We start from the raw sequence: 24313 nt of genomic DNA on the forward strand, positions 1-24313 counted from the left end.
GTCTGAAGAAATCGTAATAGGGGATGTTTTATCGTCCCGAAATCCAAGAGTAGGATAGCCAGCCGTTCCGAGAACGAACCTTACCTGTTTAGGATAAAGTTCGCCCCAGCCTGGCTATAATAAGCTCGCGCCTCATATGGGCGCCAGGTTGCAGGTTCTATTCCCGCCCTGGACGGACATTATCCTGAACGGCTAAGGTTTGTTCTCACAGGGAGGCTGGTTTTCTCCTATCCTGTCTTTCTTCGATTTCGGAACCATAAAACCTCCGCTGTTACGATTTCTTTTATCAAACATCTAAAAGTTCGCCCCGGGCGGCGAAACGAACCCGCGACCTAACGCTTACAAGACAGGCTGACCTTCCAAGCTTACTAGCAAATTTTATCCTAAACAGATAAGCTTCGTTCTCGGAACGGCTGGCTTTCTTTCTAGACCGGCTTGACAGAAGGGGGTTAATTTCCAGTGACTGCGTCTCATTTAATTATTTCCAATGCTGTGAACTTTCCCATTTTTCGACGAAAACAGTTCAATGAAGAAGAGATGGGAGGGAGAGGTGAGGGGAAGAGATGGGGGGGAGAGAAAAATGAGAAGCGAAGAGGGAAGGTGAGAGAATCGAAGAAGAGATGGGAGGAAATATGAGGAAAGAAGGGAAGGAGAATGAAGGAGGAGAGAAAAGACGGAGAGGGAAGGACAATGAAGGAGAGAAGGGAGGGAGGGAGAATGAAGGGAAAAATGAATAAGATAGAGGAGAGGGAGAATGAAGGAGGAGAGAAGGGGATGAAAAAATGGAGGTGGACAGAAATTTAGGATAAGGTATGATTTGAAACTAAAAATAGAATAGTAGATTCGCATAGAAATAGAAGCAAAGAAGTTGGAGCACCAAAAGTAGATTTATTTATTTTTACAGATTATATTTTTGCTTTTTAAAGATTATTATAGCCAGCCTAGTTACCTTAGTTGGTAGTGCGTCTGCCTTGTAAGCGCTAGGCCGCGGGTTCGATTCCCGCCCGGGGCGAGCCTAGTTAGCTTAGTTGGTAGTACGTCTGCCTTGTAAGCGCTAGGCCGCGGGTTCGATGATTTTATCCTGATGGGATAATGTTCGTTCTCGGAACTGCTGGCTTTTTCCTATCATGTCTTCGTTCTCTCTTCGATTTCGGGACGATAGGACCATAGCAGTTACAGTTCCCTCTGTCAAACCTCTTAAAAAAAAAATAGAAAGTAAAAAGATTATTATAGGTAGGTACACCCACGCAACATGTTTTCTCTTTCTTTATCCTTAAAGTAGTTTTAATTTCTATTACCTAGATTATGTATAGGGTAACTCAGAAATAATGATTTTTTCCCCCTTTCACAAGAATTAGCAAACACCATTTTTTACATGTTTTTTTCCCCATTAATTTTACTTTTTTAAGTAGAATTAGAATAAAGTTTCCCTTCTCAGCTTCTCACCCAATTACAGCACAACCTAGGTCACCTTAGGGGAAAAAAATCTAGGGGAGACCCCCAAGATTTTTTTTTTTTTTTTTTATTTATTTATACCCAAGCCCGCCCCAATTCCTCTTTCTCATTCTCTTTCCCCCTCTCTCTTTCCCTCTCCCTCACCCACCCTCTCTCTCTCGCGATTTATTTTACCTCTTTCTAATTCTCTTTTCTCTCTCACACCCACTCTCCCTCGTTTTTTGTCTCTCGCATGGGAGTAAAATTTTGACTGTCACTAGTCTGACTGGGACGAGCATTTATCTCACTTTCACACGAAAACACTCTCGCTCCCTCCGCCCATTTCTGTGTAGGTACTTTAACAGAATGTGGTACTTATGGTTTTTTGTTCCATACGTTTCTACCTTCATTTGAGATTAAAATAATAATATTAGAACAATAAAAATAATTTAATACCTAGCTACTATCTGATTACGAAAGAGAGAGAGAGAGAGAAAGAGAGAGAGAGAGAGAGAGAGAGAGAGAGAGCAATCAATTTATAAAGAACATCACAAGAAGTCAGATCTCAAAAGAGGTTCGATAGTGCGAACTGTAGGTAACAACGGAGGTCTTGTCGTCCTTAAATCCAAGAGTAAAAGGAGGACAGGATAGGAGAAAGCCAGTTGTTCCGAGAACGAACCTTATCTGTGTAGGAAAAAGTTCGCACAGGACGGGAATCGAAACCACGACCCCCCCCCCCTTCCTCTCTAGCTCTTTCTCATTCTCTTTCCGCCTCTCTCTTTCCCTCTCCCTCACCCACTCTCTCTCTCTCTCTCGCGATTTATTTTACCTCTTTCTAATTCTCTTTTCTCTCTCACACCCACACACTCTCCCTCGTTTTTTGTCTCTCACATGGGAGTAAAATTTTGACTGTCACTAGTCTGACTGGGACGAGCATTAAATTTATCTCACTTTCACACGAAAACACTCTCGCTCCCTCCGCCCATTTCTGTCACCACATTTCAATGACTGATGTGATACCGGGGAAAAAAGTTAAAAATACAAAAATAAGAACAATAAAGCAACCTCTGTGGCCGAATGGGTAACACACTAGGTTTGCACGCCGAAAGTCCCGGGTTCGATCCCCGGTAGTGTCAAACAAGGTTCATTCTGATGCTGTGCTATTCAAATTCAACAGTACTCTGGCTTTTCAGACTCAGTCTGGCAGGATAAACAAGGTATATTCTATTCTATTCTATTCTACCCTCGTGATAATCGGTGTTATATCCCCTGAACTCCCTGCATTTATAGTTTTATAGATTTTATAAGTTTTTATAGTTCTGTGTAAATAAACCTATACTTCTGTGTAATTAATTACTCCTATAGATAGTTCTGTGCTAATGCCCCTATATTTCTGTGCAAATATCCCTATACTCTGTGTAAATGTCCCCGATAGCATGATTTATACATACCTAGATTAAAACTAGAACAAATTGATAAGTGATACTCGTATTATAGGATATTTTAAACATGTAATTTAGTTAATTTTTTAACATGTAAATTACTGATTTAAGTTTAAGAAATTGTCTTCCCTATTTTCTCTGCACCCTTCTTCTTCTTCCTCATTTTCTCTGCACCCTTCTTCTTCTTCCCTATTTTCTCTGCACCCTTCTTCTTCTTCCTCATTTTCTCTGCACCCTTCTTCTTCTTCCCTATTTTCTCTGCACCCTTCTTCTTCTTCCTCATTTTCTCTGCACCCTTCTTCTTCTTCCCTATTTTCTCTGCACCCTTCTTCTTCTTCCTCATTTTCTCTGCACCCTTCTTCTTCTTCCCTATTTTCTCTGCACCCTTCTTCTTCTTCCTCATTTTCTCTGCACCCTTCTTCTTCTTCCCTATTTTCTCTGCACCCTTCTTCTTCTTCCTCATTTTCTCTGCACCCTTCTTCTTCTTCCCTATTTTCTCTGCACCCTTCTTCTTCTTCCTCATTTTCTCTGCACCCTTCTTCTTCTTCCCTATTTTCTCTGCACCCTTCTTCTTCTTCCTCATTTTCTCTGCACCCTTCTTCTTCTTCCCTATTTTCTCTGCACCCTTCTTCTTCTTCCTCATTTTCTCTGCACCCTTCTTCTTCTTCCCTATTTTCTCTGCACCCTTCTTCTTCCCTATTTTCTCTGCACCCTTCTTCTTCTTCTTCCCTATTTTCTCTGCACCCTTCTTCTTCTTCCCTATTTTCTCTGCACCCTTCTTCTTCTTCCTCATTTTCTCTGCACCCTTCTTCTTCCTCCTCATTTTCTCTGCTTCCTTCTTCTTCTTCTTCTTCTTCTTCTTCTTCTTCTTCTTCTTCTTCTTCTTCCTTATTTTCTCTGCATCCTTCTTCTTCTTCTTCTTCTTCTTCTTCTTCTTCTTCTTCCTCTTCGTTCTTTTCTTTCTACAAAATTTTTCCTTCTACTAGAGCAGACAGACCTAGAAAAATTTCCAGGTTTAGAACGCTGCTGGAAGCGATAGGTAGATGAGAGGGTGGGTGCTTTTAACCCTTTGGTCGAGCAAAAAACACGAGGAGAAAGCCAGCCGTTCCTAGAACGAACCTTATATCTCTAGGAAAAACCTGACATGGACGAGTGGAGTTTGGTAGAAATATTTACAACTTAATAATAATAACGTATATTCTTTGATCGTTTGAGAAGATAAATCTTTTTTAACAACCTGTATAAAGTACCTATAGGTATTGTTTGAAAGTTTGTTTGTTCAAGGAAGGTAGACAAGACGGGAAATACAAGATGGTACCCTTTGTTTTTTTGTTTGTCCGTGTTTTACAACCTTTACATTATTTCAAAATTTGTTTCTTTGAGAAGGGAAAAATTAAGGAAATTTTTCTTTCTGGACAACATTTACAACTTAATAATAATAACGTATATTCTTTGATCGTTTGAGAAGATAACTCTTTTTTAACAACCTGTATAAAGTACCTATATTGTTTGAAAGTTTGTTTGTTCGGGGAAGGTAGACAAGACGGGAAATACAAGATGGTAGGTACCCTTTGTTTTTTTGTTTGTCCGTGTTTGGTTCAAAGCGTTTTCTGTTTGTTGTAGGAGCAAATGTTTCAGGGACTTCAAGGTCACAGAGAGAGACTTTTGAGTCTTATTCTTTTGAGTCTTTTTCTCCCAACAGGATAAACAGTCTTCCTGTCTCTTCCCCTATCTCCTTCTCTTTCTTCTCCTGCTTCTCCTCTTTTTCTCTCCCTCTTTTATTTTTTTTTCTCTTTCTCTCTCCACTACTCTTTTTACTCTCTATTCTTTTATCATTTCCTCCTCCTCTCCCCTCTTCCTCTTTTTTTCTTCTCTTTTTCTCTCTCTCTCTCTCTCTCTCTTTTATTTTTTTTCTCTTTCTCTCTCCACTACTCTTTTTACTCTCTATTCTTTTATCATTTCCTCCTCCTCTCCCCTCTTCCTCTTTTTTTCTCTTCTCTTTTCTTTCCTCCTCTAACTCTTTCTTATCCCTCCTCTTTTTCTTTTCTCTTTCCTCTCTTCTCTTCTCTTCTCCTCTCACCCTTCTTCTTTTTCGGAAAATGAAAATTGAATTTTCGACCTTTTACAGTCATTTGTTCAAAGTTTTGGCTTTCTTCTTCTTCTTCATTTTCTCTGCTTCCTTCTTCTTCCTCATTTTCTCTGGTTCCTTTTCTTCTTCTTCATTTTCTCTGCTTCCTTCTTCTTCTTCTTCCTCATTTTCTCTGCTTCCTTCTTCTTCTTCTTCTTCTTCCTCATTTCTCTGCTTCCTCCGTCTTCTTCTTCATTTTCTCTGCTTCCTTCTTCTTCTTCTTCTTCTTCTTCTTCTTCTTCTTCTTCTTCTTCTTCTTCTTCTTCTTCTTCTTCCCTATTTTCTCTGCACCCTTCTTCTTCATTTTCTCTGCATCCTTCTTCTTCTTCTTCATTTTCTCTGCACCCTTCTTCTTCCTCATTTTCTCTGCTTCCTTCTTCTTCTTCTTTTTCTTCCTTATTTTCTCTGCACCCTTCTTCTTCTTCCTCCTCGTTCTTTTCTTTCTACAAAATTTTTCCTTCTACTAGAGCAGACAGACCTAGAGAAATTTCCAGGTTTAGAACGCTGCTGGAAGCGATAGGTAGATGAGAGGGTGGGTGCTTTTAACCCTTTGATCGAGCAAAAAACACGAGGAGAAAGCCAGCCGTTTCTAGAACGAACCTCATATCTCTAGGAAAGACCTGACATGGAAGAGTGGAGTTTGGTAGAGGGAACTTGATCAGCAGAGGTCTGAAGAAATGGTAATAGGGGATGTTTTATCGTTCAGAAATCCAAGAGTAGGATAGGAGGAAGCCATCCGTTCCGAGAACGAACCTTACCTGTTTAGGATAAAGTTCGCCCCAGCCAGGCTATAATAAGCTCGCGCCTCATATGGGCGCCAGATCGCAGGTTCTATTCCCGCCCTGGACGGACATTATCCTGAACGGCTAAGGTTTGTTCTCACAGGGAGGCTGGTTTTCTTATCCCTCCTCTTTTTCTTTTCTCTTTCCTCTCTTCTCTTCTCCTCTCACCCTTCTTCTTTTTCGGAAAATGAAAATTGAATTTTCGACCTTTTACAGTCATTTGTTCAAAGTTTTGACCTCAAATTTGGATTTTTCATAATTTTTTACACAGGAATCGACCATTTATTAATAATTTTTACCCATTTGCAACTGTTCCATTCTCCTCTTTCTTAGCCCTTTCCTTTCCAACTCTCTCTTCCTTCTCTCCATCTTATCCCTTATTTCTTCTTTAACTCTCCTCCTCTTTCCTTTCTTTCTTCCTCTTTTCTCTCCCTCTGCGTTTAAAAGTTGAGCACTTTTTTTAAAATACCAATTAAAATTTTTCACGTCTGTGTTATTTAATCTCCCTGCCAGTCTCTCTCCTCCTTCTTCCTCTCCTTCTCCTCCTACACCTCTTCCTTCTTCTCTTTCCCCCTACTTCTCTCTCTCCCTATCTCAATTTTTTACATAGGAATCGACCATTTATTAATAATTTTTACCCATTTGCAACTGTTCCATTCTCCTCTTTCTTAGCCCTTTCCTTTACCACTCTCTCTTCCTTCTCTCCATCTTATCTCTTATTTCTTCTTTAACTCTCCTCCTCTTTCCTTTCTTTCTTCCTCTTTTCTCTCCCTCTGCGTTTAAAAGTCGAGCACTTTTTTTAAAATACCAATTAAAATTTTTTACGTCTGTGTTATTTAATCTCCGTGCCAGTCTCTCTCCTCCTTCTTCCTCTCCTTCTCCTCCTACACCTCTTCCTTCTTCTCTTTCCCCCTACTTCTCTCTCTCCCTATCTTCCTTCTTACTAGAACTTGGTACAGGAGGAGGGAGTGAGAAAGTTACTAGGTACGTCACCTGTGACACTAGAATGAGAGAGAGAGAAAGAGAGAGAGAGAGAAGGAGAGAGGGAAGGGAGAGAGAGAGAGAAAGAGGAGGAGAGAGGGAAGGGAGAGAGAGAAAGAAGGGAATAGTTCCAACAGAGAGAAAGAGAAGGACAGGAGAATGAGAGAGAGGAAAAAGAGAATGCAAGAGACAAGAGAGACATAAAATAAAAACCAAGTTTGAAGTCGCGTCGCCTCTCTCTGTCTAGCAATAATAAAATTATATGTCGGTCGGTATCCCCCCCCTCTCTCTCTCTCTCTCCTCTCTCTCTCTCTCTCTCTCTCTCTCTTTCTCTTTAGAATGGAAATAACCACAAGGTGATGTTAATAATAAGGTAATATATCAAAGGAATTGTACTTTAAATAACTACTTGACCACTAAGTTCGTAAGTTACAGAATACAGACTGTAATTATTATTGTGTAGTAGAGCTACTTGACCACTACATAAGTGCTCTACTGAGTACTGACAAACATAATTATGTAAATTACAGGTGGCTTTGTGAATTGATGATCTCTCTAGCCTTTTAAGGTTAGAAACACACTACTATCAAGTCACGTGAAGTCATGGGGTGTAGTTCAAAGTTTTCCCATAATATTGTAGGTAATTTCGTTCAGGACAGCCACGCTACGAGTATTATCACGTCACGTGAAGTCATGGGGTGTAGTTCAAAGTTTTCCCATAATATTGTAGGTAATTTCGTTCAGGACAGCCACGCTACGAGTATTATCACGTCACGTGAAGTCATGGGGTGTAGTTCAAAGTTTTCCCATAATATTGTAGGTAATTTCGTTCAGGACAGCCACGCTACGAGTATTATCACGTCACGTGAAGTCATGGGGTGTAGTTCAAAGTTTTCCCATAATATTGTGGCACTGACAATATTTACAACTTAATAATAGTAACATATATTCTTTAATCGTTTGAGAAGATAAATCTTTTTTAACAACCTGTATAAAGTACCTATATTGTTTGAAAGTTTGTTTGTTCAAGGAAGGTAGACAAGACGGGAAATACAAGATGGTACCCTTTGTTTTTTTGTTTGTCCGTGTTTGGTTCAAAGCGTTTTCTGTTTGTTGTAGGAGCAAATCGTCGCTAGAAAGTCAAAGGGGCGTAAGTGATTTTATCAAATTTTTCCTAAGCGCACTTCAGTCTATTTGTGCTGCAATTATTTCCGCAAATATCACATACGCCTAAACGTAAAAGATTAATAATTATATTCACATAATTTCACAATGGTTTAGAAATCACATACGCCTGTTCGTGCTATCAATAGTATCTCTTAGACGTAGTATGTCTATGTGTTCATCTCATTTTTTTTTTTTTTGTCACTTACGCCCGCCCCTTTGACTTAAGGAGAAGGAGAAGGAGAAGGAGGAGGAGGAGGAGAGCGGAGAGGAGGAGGAGAAAAAGGAGAGGGAAGAAAAGGAAACAGAGAAAAAAGGATAGACATCAGGAATGGAAAAACAAATGGGAAGAGAATGAGAAGGGGAGTAGTAATTGAAGGAAGGGAAAGAGGAAAAGGAAAAAAAACGAAAAGGAAACAGAAAAAAGAATAGCTGTGGGAAAAGAGATAGAAGAAGAATGAAAAAAAAAGTACTTGGGTAGTAATTGAGAGAAGAAGAAGAAAAGGAAACAGAAAGAAGAATAGATAGTAATAGAAAAATAAAAAAGGAAAAGAATGAAGAAAAAGTGGAATAAAATAAAAATAAAGTTCATGGTGTGGACGTATTGTGGACGTAGGATGAACGAGGACGGTCTTACAGGCCATGTGGATTGCAACATAGGTACTCCACACAGATATTTAGAATCACAGGGAAAAAAATCTGGTGTGAACATCACACGACTTTCCTTATCCTATTGAATGGTGCTTATTTGGGTGTTCTGTTGTAACATTTACAATAGATATTTAGAATCACAGAAAAAAAAACGCAACCTTGACACAAGCTTTAATTAAATTTGTGACAGAAGTCTCATCCTAGGAGTGTAAATGAGGTATGCATGTGTATGTATTCTATTATGTTGTTTTCAATAAAGATATCTTTTCAAAGTCTTACACCCATATTTATGAACAAAATGCTGGCTCTTAAGTTCGTGCTAAGCATAGTCTCAAGGCATTTGATTGGTCAATTTTGACTTGAGACTGATCTAAGAACGATCATTCTTGTTCATATACATATACGAGTGTTAACCTACGAATTGGATGTTTCTCAACATTTTTCTCTTTTCTCATCCACTTTCTTTCACTCTGATCCATACACTCCATTCTTTGCTTTTCATATTCTTTTTAAAAAATGGGGGGGAAAGGAGGAATAAGAATCTTACCTGAACAGAATAAATCCTAGAGCGGTCACCGCTTCTCTTCTCACATCATCATTCACATCCGAAACCGCTACATGTAGAAGTCGCTTGGTCGCTACATTAGATCCAGAACCACAGTATGCCATGGCGATCGTGTACATGCCGGAGCGACGTAGAATAGCGTCCTGAGGGAGAGAAAAATAAGGAACTAATGGGTTAAAATATGTTTAAATTCGCTTGATCGCTACATGTAGAAGTCGCTTGGTCGCTACATTAGATCCAGAACCACAGTACGCCATGGCGATCGTGTACATGCCGGAGCGACGTAGAATAGCGTCCTGAGGGAGAGAAAAATGAGGAACTAATGGGTTAAATGTTTTATTTAAAGTCGCCTGGTCGCTACATTGGTCTTATTGCCCCCAAAATGGAAGAGAGAAGGAAGACAGGGTAGGAGACCCCGGGTGGGAATCCAATCCGCGACCAGCACTTGATAGAGAAAACAGAAAACTGTAACAACCTTACACCTTGGACCTGGGTCAATGTACATTTCTTCTGATTTAGAATTTTCCTTGAATTTCAATGTGGATTTTTTCCAGTGCACCCTGTCTTCCAAGCTAACTAGACTGACTCTTTTTGATTGAAACACCCCTACTTACTTTTTCCTCGCACAGATCCCTCACTAAATCGTAAATCGTCAGGATATTCCAGTTGTCCGTACATGATGAATGATCAGCATTTGTTAAATTACTACCTTCTCTTTGTATTTTTGTTCAAATTAATTTATCTTTATTCGAATTAATTTACCTTATTTCATATACTTTCTAATTTAGAACATCCCCACTTACCTTTTCCTCGCACAGATCTCTCACTAGATCGTCAGCATTTTCCAGCTGTCCGTACATGATGAATGAAATGCCCACGGCTAAACCTCGCAGGATTTTTTCGTGCTGAGTTTCCTTGGCGTACTGAAACATGAAGAGAGAATTCAAAATTTATTGGAAACATATTGGAAAAGAAATTTAGTTGTACTTACCCACCGTATGCTTTCCAAAAGGTCTGCAACTTAGACCTCAATACATTAAATGGCCATATTTTGGAAACGGTTAGGGATTCAAACCTCAAAAATCCTTTACCATTCCCAAGATATTTTCTGGATATGGGAGAAGAAAATGACAATCGACTGGTGAATCTGAAAACCCATGTTTCTAGCACATCTATGTAAAAATGGTATAGAATTTGTATGCGTGAGTCATTTTATCAACTTTCAAAAGGGATTTTATATTTTTTGACAATGTTTTGATGTATTCCAGTATTTGGCACATGTGGAAGCATAGAAATATATTTCTTCTACGTGTTTTAGATCCCCAAATAAATTGATTTGAAATATAGCGGTAAATTTTGAAAAAGATATATCCTGACGTCGGGGCATACGCGATGACGTCACGTTAGACAGGTATAATAAGGAAAGATTTTGTAAAGTGGATAGACAGGTATACTTACGGCCACCATATCCTGGATAGCACTCTCACTCTTGGAACCAAGCAGTACCAAGCCCATAGCTATACCTGCCGCCTCTCCAGTCACAGCATCATCCTGAAAGAATTCCAGAAAGTAAAAAGATGGTTTACACTTTTGGGAGCTTCAAAAGAAGACCAAGTCCTCTTGATGGCTGATCGCACATTCTAGTAAGTAGTCCAGGAGGAGCTAGATAAACCTGGCTGGAGACCATCATATCCCTGGCTTTAGACAAGCTGTTAAATCAACAAAACATAAAATACAATACAACACATTGTTTAAATTTCTCAAATGAGACCGAAAAAAAATAATGTCTTCAAAAATTTATACCTTTTCTGATCAATGAATTGTATGGAAAACGAAAACTACTTCACTTTTGTGTATTTCCATAGAACCCAATAGTTGAAAATGGATCTTTACAGAACTACAAACTCTTCAGTCACGTACATATTTTCTGATGTTTATTGTAGGTTTGTTCACTTACCTGATAAAGGTTGAATTTGAGTTGTTCATAGATATCGTCCCGAGCTGAGCCCATAGCTGCCAGGCCCAGACCCAAACAACCTCCATGCCTCACCATCTGAGAATCAAATAAATGAGGTTAGAACAAAATATGAAAAAGTGAAAATAATAATAATAAATTAAAATATAATAACAATAATAATATTAATTAATCCATAAATGTATTTTTATTTGTCCATTTGTCAATAAAAACATATTTGAATTACACATTTACAATATGGAAAACTCCAGCTATCACATTTGGGCAGTATAGTTTGCTTGGAAGGTAGCGCTCTTGACTTCTAAACGCTAGGTTGCGGGTTCGATTTCCACCCGAGGCGAGTTTTATCCTGGAGAGATAAGGTTTGTTCTCGGAACGGTTGGCTTTCTCTTATCCTGTCTTTCTTGTCTCTTCGATTTTGGGAGGAAAGGACCACAGCAGTTACAGTTCCCTCTATCAAAGCTATTAAAATAATAATAATAATAAAGCTGATATTATAATATTATGAAATATTTTTTATAATATTATTATGAATGTAGTATAATTAGTCATACGATAAATAAATAATAAAGCTGATAGTGGACCGGGTCCAAGCGTAAAATCGCCTATCCTATACTGATGGTCCTTACCTCATTGGTAGCATCTTTAACCTGGCCCAACAGGTAGTCATTGATAACGGCCCCGTGGTTGGCATGTATGAGGCCCAGGGCATACAGGCCTCCACCCTCGTAATAGCCAGAGGTGGGCCCTGTTTCCCGAGGCAGATAGGATTGCATGTGGGCCAGAGCTTCGGTTTCGTGGCCCCGATGTATGACACCTGAAAAGAGAGAGAAGGGGCCGCAATATTAGGCGTAATAACTAATAATAACTGTATTGTTTTGTACAAAGCTTATGGTACCTGAGATCAATCAATGTGATTTCTCAATATTTAGCCTTAAGATAACATGGTATCTTGAGGCTAAATATTGAGAAATCACATTAACTAATAATAGTCCTTATTTATACTATCTAAATATGAAAATAACTTTTACTCTTCACTGGTTTGACTTTTACTCTTCACTGGAAAACCAGTGAAGAGTAAAAGTTATTTTCATATTTAGATATTAAAATGGACCTTCACAAAGTTACTGAGTCTACCATCAATATGCTTATTTATACTACCTGCATAGGACTGAAAAGTCCAATGCCGGCACAAATTAAAGATAGCTAGAGACTATCACCCTGATGTATGGCTCATAGAAGAGATATTTTCTCTATTTTGTCACCTTTCGGCCATAGCTAAAGCTGCTAGAACAACAACGACTGAAAAATCCCTTTACTCCAACAGCAGACTACTATTATTACTGTGGTCACATTCTCAAATTAGAATATTGAGGGTAAAATTCCATACCTCGGCTGAACCCACGACCTCCTGTTTAAGTACAACCCTATTTCAAAGTTTCAACTCACCCAAACTGGCTGTGGCTGTCAGCTTGGCCCAGTTTGTAGCGCGGGCTAACCACTCCAGATTATCCCGCAGGAATTGATCGCTAGTTGTACCACTGTGCATGAAGGCGTTAGCGATGATGGTGGCTGTGTGACAGATGGACACTCGGATACCTGGGGAAAAATGAGAATTTATCTGCACAAATTTCTTCCTTTGGTCGCATCCTGGATTTCGTCCAAAATAATGAGAAATCCGAATCATCCAATTAAAAAATGTCACCTCTTTGAAGCAAAACGAATTCCTAAGTTGCGGTTTCCCGGCTCCACTCAGATTTGGTGAGACGGTGGGTAGCTTCAGTAACTTGTCGCTGAATGGACGGTAAAATATGAGAATTTATCTACACAAATTTTTTCCTTATGTCACATCCTGGATTTCGTCCAAAATAATGAGAAATCCGAATCATCCAATTAAAAAATGTCACCTCTTTGAAGCAAAACCCATTCCTAAGTTGCGGTTTCCCGGCTCCACTCAGATTTGGTGAGACGGTGGGTAGCTTCAGTAACTTGTCGCTGAATGGACGGTAAAATCCAAGTCACCAAAGATTGCTTAGTCGATTTAATTGTGGACCCAACCAAAATTAATAGGGCTCATCAAGAAGTTCATTCCTAAGAGGTTTGATAGAAGGACCTGTAAATGCTAAGGTTTTATCGTCTTGAAAGCGAAGAGAGAAGGAAGACAGGATAGAAGAAAGCCAGCCGTTCTGACAGGGGTGCACCACTACTCACTCTCTTTAGTGTTCTTCAAGATGAGCATATCCGTCTTGTTACTTCGGATGAGGAATTGGAGGTGCAAATCAATGCTAACTTCACCACTCAGGATTTTAGATAGCTTGGTGATTCGCGCCTGCAGTTGCTTCTCTTTCTCATTCTAAAACAAAATACTTTTTTTTCCTTTTTCTTCTTCTACCTCTTCTTTTTCTTATAATAAAAATACCATATTGGTACTTTCTCAAGTATTTACCATAACTTCAAATTTCCTTTTCTATCTTCTAAACTTACATTTTCTGGATGGCTTCCGACACCTCAGGCCAAAAATCATCCACAATGTCATTCAACTTCTTCAACGAGAATTCCTTGAGCTCAATCATTGGATCATCAAGGAGTGAGATCACCCCCGCTGAAAATGATAATGAAGAGGTGATTTAATTAAAGGGAGAATAATGAAAATAGTCATGGAATGAGACTGTTATCATAAGTCATCTTTAAGCAAGTCACTAGAGTCATATTTTCCTTTAGGATATGGAGACAATTTCCCCTCTTCTAAGATACATTCCCCCCCCCTTTTTTTGCATGGCAGGGCCTGTACTAAAGTTGTTCTATGTCTGTATGAAAATTTGTCCACCAAGTTGGTCTGTGTCTGTAGGTAAGTTTGTTTCATAATAACTTCTGAATGGTTTGTCTGATTTTGACAAAATTTGGCAAAAGTGTTTAGCACATAATGGAGATTTTTCGATGCATTTCGAGTCTGATTGGACCTTCAAGAGCTGTGTACAGGTTTATTTTCTGAAAGTTCCACACTTTGTAAACCACTTCTAATTTTACTTGCATGAGTCAGCTAGTTTCACAAGACAGTACCCTATGTATTGAAAGGAATTTAGCTCTGTAAGCAGGGAATTCAAGGAAGCATTTCATAATCAGAGAGGCTATTTCTTTTCAACAGGGACCATGGTCTTTGATAAGGTATCAGTTCATGTCACAGAACCCCCAAGGGTACAGGACCAAAAGTGGTCAACTACCTAGAGTGTTCATTTTGCGTTTTTAACCCCGTGAAACAAAACCCAGGGTTCAACTTACCTGCGGATGTAAGCATGATGATTTCCTGTATGTAAGGAAACGGAAAAAGGTTTAAATTACACGGATTTTAAAGGAAAAACGATAAAATATGAGGACCGGAATAACTGCGAACGACCAAAAAACCGAAACTGAAATCTTTTGTTTACATTACAAAGCACATTTGAAATGAAGGCGTATTTTTACAAAAATATGAGGACCGAAATAACTGCGAACGACCAAAAAACCGAAAGACCGAAACTGAAATCTTTTGTTTACATTACAAAGCACATTTGAAATGAAGGCGTATTTTTACAAAAAGCGTATTTTCTTTCGCCATGGCTACGAGGACCGAAATAACTGCGAACGACCAAAAAACCGAAACTGAAATCTTTTGTTTACATTACAAAGCACATTTGAAATGAAGGCGTATTTTTACAAAAAGCGTATTTTCTTTCGCCATGGCTGCCGTATTTTTTTAGAGAGTTTTAGCGAAGGCGAACAAAAAAAACGTTTGCAGGTAAACGTCTTTTCTCGATAACATTGCATTTTCCAAAAATTCGACCTCGAAAAAGTTACGTGTTGATGTTATTTACCCATTTTACATCGAAAAAATAGTTTTTATAATAGGTATAATAATATAAAAAAGAGGACGAAATTTTGTATGATTCCAAACCTAACCTAACCTAACCCAACCTAACCTAACCTAACCCAACCTAACTTAACCCAACCCAAAGAGAATTTAATTTTTAATTTCATTTTTAAGAACGTAGACAATCGTGTTTATTTATTTTTTAAAGATGAGTTTTTCACCGCCCTTTTTATTTCGTAGCAATGAAACAACTGCTATTTTAGACTCATGTGGTCTGTGTCGTAGCATGCCCATCCCTCTCATCAGATGGGTAAGAAGAGACACAAAATACTTCCCATTTAGTGGGTCAACACGAGAACATCAGAAAGTAATTCGTTGAAATATTTGCAATCAAAAAACGAGTACCTACAAATTTTTGTCGATGGTGGGCATCAAACTCGCGACCTTCTTTCTGCTTGGCAAGCAAGCGCGTTACTATAGTGGACTGACCGTGTTTACAGCGTCATGTCAATTTTATGTTTGTCCGCTTTGGGACATTTTTCATGCATAGCAACTGCAATCTTAAACTGCTCAATTTGCTTTTTTTTATGATTGACCTCTTTTTTGCGATAGCTCGAGAAATAAACGGTTCGGCCCAGGACCGAACTAAGGGGGCCCGAGCCTTCCTCGACCTTCATTTTATCTCCTTTCCTGTAAGCCAGGCTTGAATTCTGTACATCACTGTTTGGACTCTCGCCCCCCCCCATTTTTTAACATGTAAATTACTGATTTTAGTTTTAGAAAATTGTAAACTTTCAGAAAAAAAAAATTTTTTTTTTTTTTTTATTTTTAATTTTAGCAGTATGTACCTAATTCTCAACACCATGTATGATTGGATTGATTGATTCGTCATCCACCAGTCAAACGCTTCGCCAAAGCCTATCGCGCCGTCGCAAGTCCTCCAGTTCCCTCCAGCAGCACCAGTCCTACAAGATCAACCGGAAACCCGGCATCCGCCGGAAGAGACGCAACACGCTCGGTGGGCCGCCCCTCAACAGCCGCTACCACCAGGAGTCCATCGCCGAAGACCAGCCCCTCACGAGGTTCAAATCCGAAGGGGGGGCCAATGCAACGACGGGGAACGACTCTAATTCGACGCCAAAACTGGCGAGAACAATTGTCACTGCGTCTGAGAACTCCACAACCACCAAGCATGTGACGCTACCCGATGAGAACCTTAACCGCCCGTGCACCTGCCCTTACTTCGAGCCAATGCCACGACGGGGAACGACTCAAATTCGACGCCAAAACTGGCGAGAACAATCGTCACTGCGTCTGAGAACTCCACAACCACCAAGCATGTGACGCTACCCGATGAGAACCTTAACCGCCCGTGCACCTGCCCTTATTTCGGCGACAAACCACGGGCGCCTCCGCGAGTCAAAAACGACCACGTCATTATCACACGATCCATTCCAACCCCCATCACAACCCCCACGATCACCCGTACGTCCCCTTCACAGACGTCAACTTATCACGAGTCAAAAACGACCACGTCATTATCACACGATCCATTCCAACCCCCATCACAACCCCCACGATCACCCGTACATCCCCTTCACAGACGTCAACTTATCGTCCCATCTCCCGGACTGCACCCAGTCAGACCACTCCTCGACGGACATCCTCAATGTTGACCCGGGGGCACGTTTGGTCCAGTGGTAACGCGCTTGCTTGCCATGCAGAAGGTCCCGGGTTCGAATCCCACCATCGACAGACGAGTGGAGTTTGGTAGAGGGAACTTGATCAGCAGAGGTCTGAAGAAATCGTAATAGGGGATGTCTTATCGTCCCGAAATCAAAGAGTAGGATAGCCAGCCGTTCCGAGAACGAACCTTATCTGTTTAGGATAAAGTTCGCCCCAGCCAGGCTATAATAAGCTTGCGCCTCATATGGGCGCGCGAGTCAAAAATGACCACGTCATTATCACACGATCCATTCCAACCCCCATCACAACCCCCACGATCACCCGTACGTCCCCTTCACAGACGTCAACTTATCGTCCCATCTCCCGGACTGCACCCAGTCAGACCACTCCTCGACGGACATCCTCAATGTTGACCCTTTATCGTCCCGAAATCAAAGCCAGCCGTTCCGAGAACGAACCTTATCTGTTTAGGATAAAGTTCGCCCCAGCCAGGCTATAATAAGCTTGCGCCTCATATGGGCGCCAGGTTGCAGGTTCTATTCCCGCCCTGGACGGACATTATCTTGAACGGCTAAGGTTTGTTCTCACAGGGAGGCTGGTTTTCTCCTATCCTGTCTTTCTTCTTTCTTCGATTTCGGGACTATAAAACCTCCTCAAACATCTAAAAATTCGCCCCGGGCGGCGAAACGAACCCGCGACCTAACGCTTACAAGACAGGTTGACCTTCCAAGCTTACTAGCAAATTTTATCCTAAACAGATAAGCTTCGTTCTCGGAACGGCTGGCTTTCTTTCTAGACCACCGGGTTGACAGAAAGGGGTTAATTTCCAGTGACTGCGTCTCATTTAATTATTTCCAATGCTGTGAACTTTCCCATTTCTCGACGAAAACAGTTCAATGAAGGCGAAGAGATGGGAGGGAGAGGTGAGGGGAAGAGATGGGGGGGAGGGAGAGAAAAATGAGAAGCGAAGAGGGAAGGTGAGAGAATCGGAGAAGAGATGGGGGGAAAAATGAGGAAAGAAGGGAAGGAGAGAAAAGATAGAGCAGAGAAGGGAGAAGAGGGAAGGACAATGAAGAAGAGAAGGGAGGGAGGGAGAATGAAGGGAAAAATGAATAAGATAGAGAAGAGGGAGAATGAAGGAGGAGAGAAGGGGATGAAAAAATGGAGGTGGACAGAAATTTAGGATAAGGTATGATTTGAAACTAAAAATAGAATTTCGGGACCATAAAACCTCCGCTGTTACGATTTCTTTTATCAAACATCTAAAAATTCGCCCCGGGCGGCGAAACGAACCCGCGACCTAACGCTTACAAGACAGGCTGACCTTCCAAGCTTACTAGCAAATTTTATCCTAAACAGATAAGCTTCGTTCTCGGAACGGCTGGCTTTCTTTCTAGACCGGCTTGACAGAAAGGGGTTAATTTCCAGTGACTGCGTCTCATTTAATTATTTCCAATGCTGTGAACTTTCCCATTTTTCGACGAAAACGGTTCAATGAAGAAGAGATGGGAGGGAGAGGTGAGGGGAAGAGATGGGGGGGAGGGAGAGAAAAATGAGAAGCGAAGAAGAGGGAAGGTGAGAGAATCGGAGAAGAGATGGGAGAAAAAATGAGGAAAGAAGGGAAGAAGAATGAAGAAGGAGAGAAGGGAGAAGAAGGAAGGACAATGAAGAAGAGAAGGGAGGGAGAATGAAGGGAAAAATGAATAAGAGAGGAGAGGGAGAATGAAGGGAAAAATTAATAAGAGAGGAGAGGGAGAATGAAGGAAAGAAGGGGATGAAAAAATAGAGGTGGACAGAAATTTAGGAGAAGGTATGATTTGAAACTAAAAATAGAAAAGTAGTAAAGTAGATTCGCATAGAAATAGAAGCAAAGAAGTTGGAGCACCAAAAGTAGATTTATTTATTTTTACAGATTATATTTTTGCTTTTTGACTCTCACCCTTCCTCTTTTTCCTCCCACCCTCTCTCCTATAGAAGAGGGAAATAGATCAGTTGCACTTACTTGGGTGATGTTTCAAAATCATAAGCTACTTGACCACTACGTAAGTGCTCTACTGAGTACTGACAAACATAATTATGTAAATTACAGGTGGCTTTGTGAATTGATGATCTCTCTAGCCTTTTAAGGTTAGAAACACACTACTATCAAGTCACGTGAAGTCATGGGATGTAGTTCAAAGTTTTCCCATAATATTGTAGGTAATTTCGTTCAGGACAGCCAGACTACTATCACGTCACGTGACCTCAAGTGATGTGAGGGCAGTGTGGCTATCATCCACCCCCCGGTTCATCACCGTTTCGACTCTCGGCCCCCCTCTTGACAAAATCCTGAATACGGCTCCGTTAAGGAGGAGAAATTGTGGCAAGGGCAAAGACGTCAGAGGCAAAATTGCGGGGGAAGAGAGCGAGAAGAATTTGAAAGGAAAGATATGAGGTCTATATCCATCTTGTGGATTAAACGTACAATGTTGTTTCATATACATATTTTGTAAATAAAAGTATTCTACTAGTCTTAGGTCCAGTATTATCCCCAGTAGTCCAATTTTAAGAAACGATTTACGTCACAAACTCACAAATATTTGAAATATTGTTACCATACTACCATAGTTTATAAGAAAATCATTTACTACATCAGCTAAATCTAATTTTCTAAACCTTAATTTTCAAATCTTTGTTAAGTTCTGTTTATTGACTTTTTATTTTTTCATCTTGATGGATTTTTACTGTCTGAACCAAAATTTTCTTTCTTCCGAAAAATTTCTCCCGATTTTCCCCCTGCCTTTGGATTACTGTATGCATAAAACAACACGTTTTTCTTTCTTCTAAAAAAAAAGAGAGAGAGAGAGAGAGAGAGAGAGAGAGGGAGAGGGTTCTTCTAAAAAAAAAGAGAGAGAGAGAGAGAGAGAGAGAGAGAGGAAGAGGGATTTTTGGGGAAGGGAGAGGGAGAAAGGGGGATTTTTGGGGATGGGAGAGGGATTTTCACACACTTCGTCACAAAGCTTCGAAATAAAGTGATTTTTAAATCCCCTTGGAAGATTATTTAAAATAATAAGAATAAGACGTCGCGGTTTAAAACACGAGAGAGAGAGAGAAGAGTGGGAATCACGGGAGTGATGTCTCCCGTAAATAAGAAAATGTGGAAGAAAGAGAGAGAAAACAAAATCGAAAAATTCCTTCTTTCTCTCTCTCTCTCTTTCTCTTTGTCTCCTTCTTTCTCTTTTTCGTTCTTTCTCCAAAATATTTTTCCTGTCTTATCTCTAAAGAGAAATGGTTTTCACGGTCACTAGTCATTAAATTATCTCTTTGAAATGAAATTCCAAAGAGGAAAAAAAATAAGGAAAACGCCGAGCTCCTAAATAAATAAGAGGGAGGGGGAGGGAGAGGGAGAGGGAGAGAAAGAGAGAGAGAGAAAGAGCAATCAATTTATAAAGAACATCACAAGAAGTCAGATCTCAAAAGAGGTTCGATAGAGCGAACTGTAGGTAAAAACGGAGGTCTTGTCGTCCTTAAATCCAAGAGTAAAGGATAGGAGAAAGCCAGTTGTTCCGAGAACGAAGCTTATCTGTGTAGGATAAAGTTCGCCCGGGACGGGAGGAATCGAAACCACGACCCCCCCCCCCTCCCCGGTTCATTCTAATGCTATGCTATTCAAATTCAGCAGTACCCTCGTGATAATCGGTGTTATATCCCCTGAACTCCCTGCATTTATAGTTCTGTGTAAATAAACCTATACTTCTGTGTAATTACTCCTATAGATAGTTCTGTGCTAATGCCCCTATATTTCTGTGCAAATATCCCTATACTCTGTGTAAATGTCCCCAATAGCATGATTTATACATACCTAGATTAAAACTAGAACAAATTGTTAAGTGATACTCGTATTGTAGGATATTTTAAACATGTAATTTAGTTAATTTTTTTAACATGTAAATTACTGATTTTAGTTTTAGAAAATTGTAAACTTTCAGAACAAAGAGAGCGTTTGATTTACGATATTCTTAATGCTATACTCTGTATAAATGCCCGCAATAGCATGATTTATACATACCTAGATTAAAACTAGAACAAATTGATAAGTGATACTCGTATTATAGGATATTTTAAACATGTAATTTAGTTAATTTTTTAACATGTAAATTACTGATTTTAGTTTTAGAAAATTGTAAACTTTCAGAACAAAGAGAGCGTTTGATTTACGATATTCTTAATGATAGCATGATTTATACATACCTAGATTAAAACTAGAACAAATTGATAAGTGATACTCGTATTATAAGATATTTTAAACATGTAATTTAGTTAATTTAACATGTAAATTACTGATTTTAAATTTAGAAAATTGTAAACTTTCAAAACAAAGAGAGCGTTTGATTTACGATATTTTTAATTTTAGCAGTATGTACCTAATTCTCAACACCATGTATGATTGGATTGATTGATTGATTGATTGATTGATTGATTGATTGATTGATTGATTGATTGATTTTATTATTTGAGAAGGTAACAAAGAATAAAGCTAGTTTTGAATAGCCTGTATATTATTTGAGAAGAGAAGGAAAAAAAATCTGTACAACCTTTATATTATTTCAAAGTTTGTTTCTTTGAGAAGGGAAAAATTAAGGAAATCTTTCTTTCTGGACAACATTTATCTTCTTATATTATAAAAACAAAAACTCATTCACAGTTCACATTTCATAGTTCACACACTGATCGCTCTATCTCGAGAACCACAACACCTAGGAATTCTCTCATCAGCTCTCTCTTTTTCTATCTCCCTCTGATTTATTTTAGCTCTTTCTCATTCTCTTTCCCCCTCTTTCTTTCCCTCTCCCTCACCCACCCTCTCTCTCTCTCGCGATTTATTTTACCTCTTTCTAATTCTCTTTTCTCTCTCACACCCACACTCTCCCTCGTTTTTTCTCTCTCACATGGGAGTGAAATTTTGACTGTCACTAGTCTGACTGGGACGAGCATTTATCTCACTTTCACACGAAAACACTCTCGCTCCCTCCGCCCATTTCTGTCAAAATTTTGACTGTCACTAGTCTGACTGGGATGAGCATTTATCTCACTCTCACTTTCACACGAAAACACACTCGCTCCCTCCGCCCATTTCTGTCACCACATTTCAATGACTGATGTGATACCGGGAAAAAGTTAAAAATACAAAAATAAGAACAATAAAGCAACCTATGTGGCCGAATGGGTAACACACTAGGTTTGCACGCCGAAAGTCCCGGGTTCGATCCCCGGTAGTGTCAAACAAGGTTCATTCTAATGCCCCGGAGCGGCGTAGAATAGCGTCCTGAGGGAAGAAAAATGAGGAACTAATGGGTTAATATGTTTTACTTGGTCGCTACATGAAGAAGTCGCTTGGTTGCTACATGTAGAAGTCGCTTGGTCGCTACATTAGATCCAGAACCACGGTACGCCATGGCGATCGTGTACATGCCGGAGCGACGTAGAATAGCGTCCTGAGGGAGAGAAAAATGAGGAACTAATGGGTTAAAATTTTTGCTTTTCATATTCTTTTCAAAAAATGGGGGGAAAGGAGGAATAAGAAACTTACCTGAACAGAATAAATCCTAGAGCGGTCACCGCTTCTCTCCTCACATCATCATTCACATCCGAAACCGCTACATGTAGAAGTCGCTTGGTCGCTACATTAGATCCAGAACCACAGTACGCCATGGCGATCGTGTACATCCCGGAGCGGTTTTTTACAATACGATAAGTTAAGTCAGAAAAGAGGTCGAAATATAGGTAACTAACTGCCAATATGCTGTTGAAACTACCGCTAACTGTTAATCTAATGTGAGCAGTCGAAAAAGAGCAACAGCAGCCTTTCTCAGGTGATATCAATTCATGTGTTCCATCATAAATTTTTAGTATATTTTAAAGTTTTATTCAAGTTAAAAAATAATAATGAGTAGAATCACCTACCAGAGACTCGGTTTTAGTTTCAAGGCCGGGGGTGATGGGGGTGGACTCAGTGCCCGGGCCGGGGTGGGAGCTTATCGCTACATTAGATCCAGAACCACAGTACGCCATGGCGATCGTGTACATGCCGGAGCGACGTAGAATAGCGTCCTGAGGGAGAGAAAAATGAGGAACTAATGGGTTAATATGTTTTACTTGGTCGCTACATGTAGAAGTCTTTGAAGTGTCGAGAAGAGAGAAGGTTTAAAGTACTTCAAAAATGTGTGAATAGTCTCTGTGTGTTTGTCTGCAAACATAATTTCTCGATAACGGTGTATTGTATTCTAGACTTGAAATTTGGTAGGTACATATATAGTCCTGAAATATGACAAGGATGAAGTCTGGTCTACAGTAAAGGGGAAAATGAAGCTAAAGGGGGCCGTACAAGGCCCTGATAGTGGCCGGTTTTGGGCGAATTAAAGCTCTACTGACTAAACGGTTAGTGATGTCATAAAAGTTATGGGAGTAGACCCCCTAAATCCTAAAACCTCCAAAAAAATGTGTGAATAGTCTCTGTGTGTTTGTCTGCAAACATAATTTCTCGATAACGGTGTAATCTAGACTTGAAATTTGGTAATGTAGTCCCGAAATATGACAAGGATGAAGTCTAGTCTACAATAAAGGTGAAAAATGAAGCTCAAGGGGGGCCATCCAAGGCCCTGATAGTGGCCGATTTTGGGCGAATTAAAGCTCTACTGACTAAACGGTTAGTGATGTCATAAAAGTTATGGGAGTAGACCCCCTAAATCCTAAAACCTCCATAGCGATACTTTTTATAACACTGGAGCAACAGAGACCATATCTTTTTCTACCTACTTCTGGTTGCAATACCCTACTTACCTTTTCCTCACACAGATCTCTGACTAGATCGTCAGCATTTTCCAGTTGTCCATACATGATAAATGAAATGCCCACGGCTAAACCACGCAGGATCTTCTCGTGTTGAGTTTCCTTGGCGTACTGAAACATTGAGAAAATAAATTCATTGAGAAAATTAATGAACATAACGTTTTTCTCTTTGACTAATATTATGTATTTCATTTATTAATTTTCTGCGATTGTTAATTTGTAATAAATAAAACTAAAAGTATTGAAAAAAAATCAATAGATGACCCAGCACCTAAATGGGAACTATTCTGTTTCTTCTCGCCCATCTGATGAGAGGCATACTACGAGATGGACATGCTGCGACACAGACTACACGAGTCTAATGTAGCAGTTGTTTCACTGCTACGAAATAAAAATGGCAGTCAAAGAGAGAAGGAAGACAGGATAGGAGAAAGCCAGCCGTTCCACAAATATCACTTCTGTTGGTTTCATTTTACATAAAAGATTGCCTAATGAATGACGAAAGGTGTTGTAAAGTGGATAGACAGTAGACAGGTATACTGAGGAAAGGTCTTGTAAAGTGGATAGACAGGTATAAAAAGGAAAGATTTTGTAAAGTGGATAGACAGGTATACTTACGGCCACCATATCCTGGATAGCGCTCTCACTCTTGGAACCAAGCAGTACCAAGCCCATAGCTATACCTGCCGCCTCTCCAGTCACAGCATCATCCTGAAATAAGTAGATACGTATACATATATTTTGTTAATACACAATTAATAAATTACAACAGTGTTTACAATCTTCAAAAAGTTTTTTTTTTTTTTTTTTTTTTTAAGGGGTTTTAAGAG

The 24313-nt window shown here is 39.7% G+C and overlaps 1 protein-coding gene and 1 long non-coding RNA gene across 2 annotated transcripts in view; both read right to left on the reverse strand.

Annotated features, from left to right (window-relative positions):
• Positions 1-24313, reverse strand: part of LOC103513957 (26S proteasome non-ATPase regulatory subunit 1-like) — a 31164-nt gene that overhangs the window by 977 nt on the left and 5874 nt on the right. The window contains exons 8-11 of the mRNA XM_026827040.1: positions 11105-11200; positions 10606-10698; positions 9951-10070; positions 9130-9290 (exon numbers count right to left, since the gene is read on the reverse strand). Of these exons, the coding sequence (XP_026682841.1) occupies positions 9130-9290; positions 9951-10070; positions 10606-10698; positions 11105-11200 (470 nt within the window). The remainder of the gene's footprint in view (positions 1-9129; positions 9291-9950; positions 10071-10605; positions 10699-11104; positions 11201-24313) is intronic.
• On the reverse strand, positions 13608-14541 carry LOC113469383. The gene is made up of 2 exons (XR_003392827.1): positions 14402-14541; positions 13608-13724 (listed from the first exon to the last, which is right to left on the reverse strand). It is a non-coding gene; the product is annotated as an uncharacterized LOC113469383 (long non-coding RNA).

Source organism: Diaphorina citri, unplaced genomic scaffold, assembly GCF_000475195.1.
Source record: "Diaphorina citri unplaced genomic scaffold, Diaci psyllid genome assembly version 1.1 scaffold1052, whole genome shotgun sequence".
NCBI classification, from domain to species: Eukaryota; Metazoa; Arthropoda; class Insecta; order Hemiptera; family Psyllidae; genus Diaphorina; species Diaphorina citri.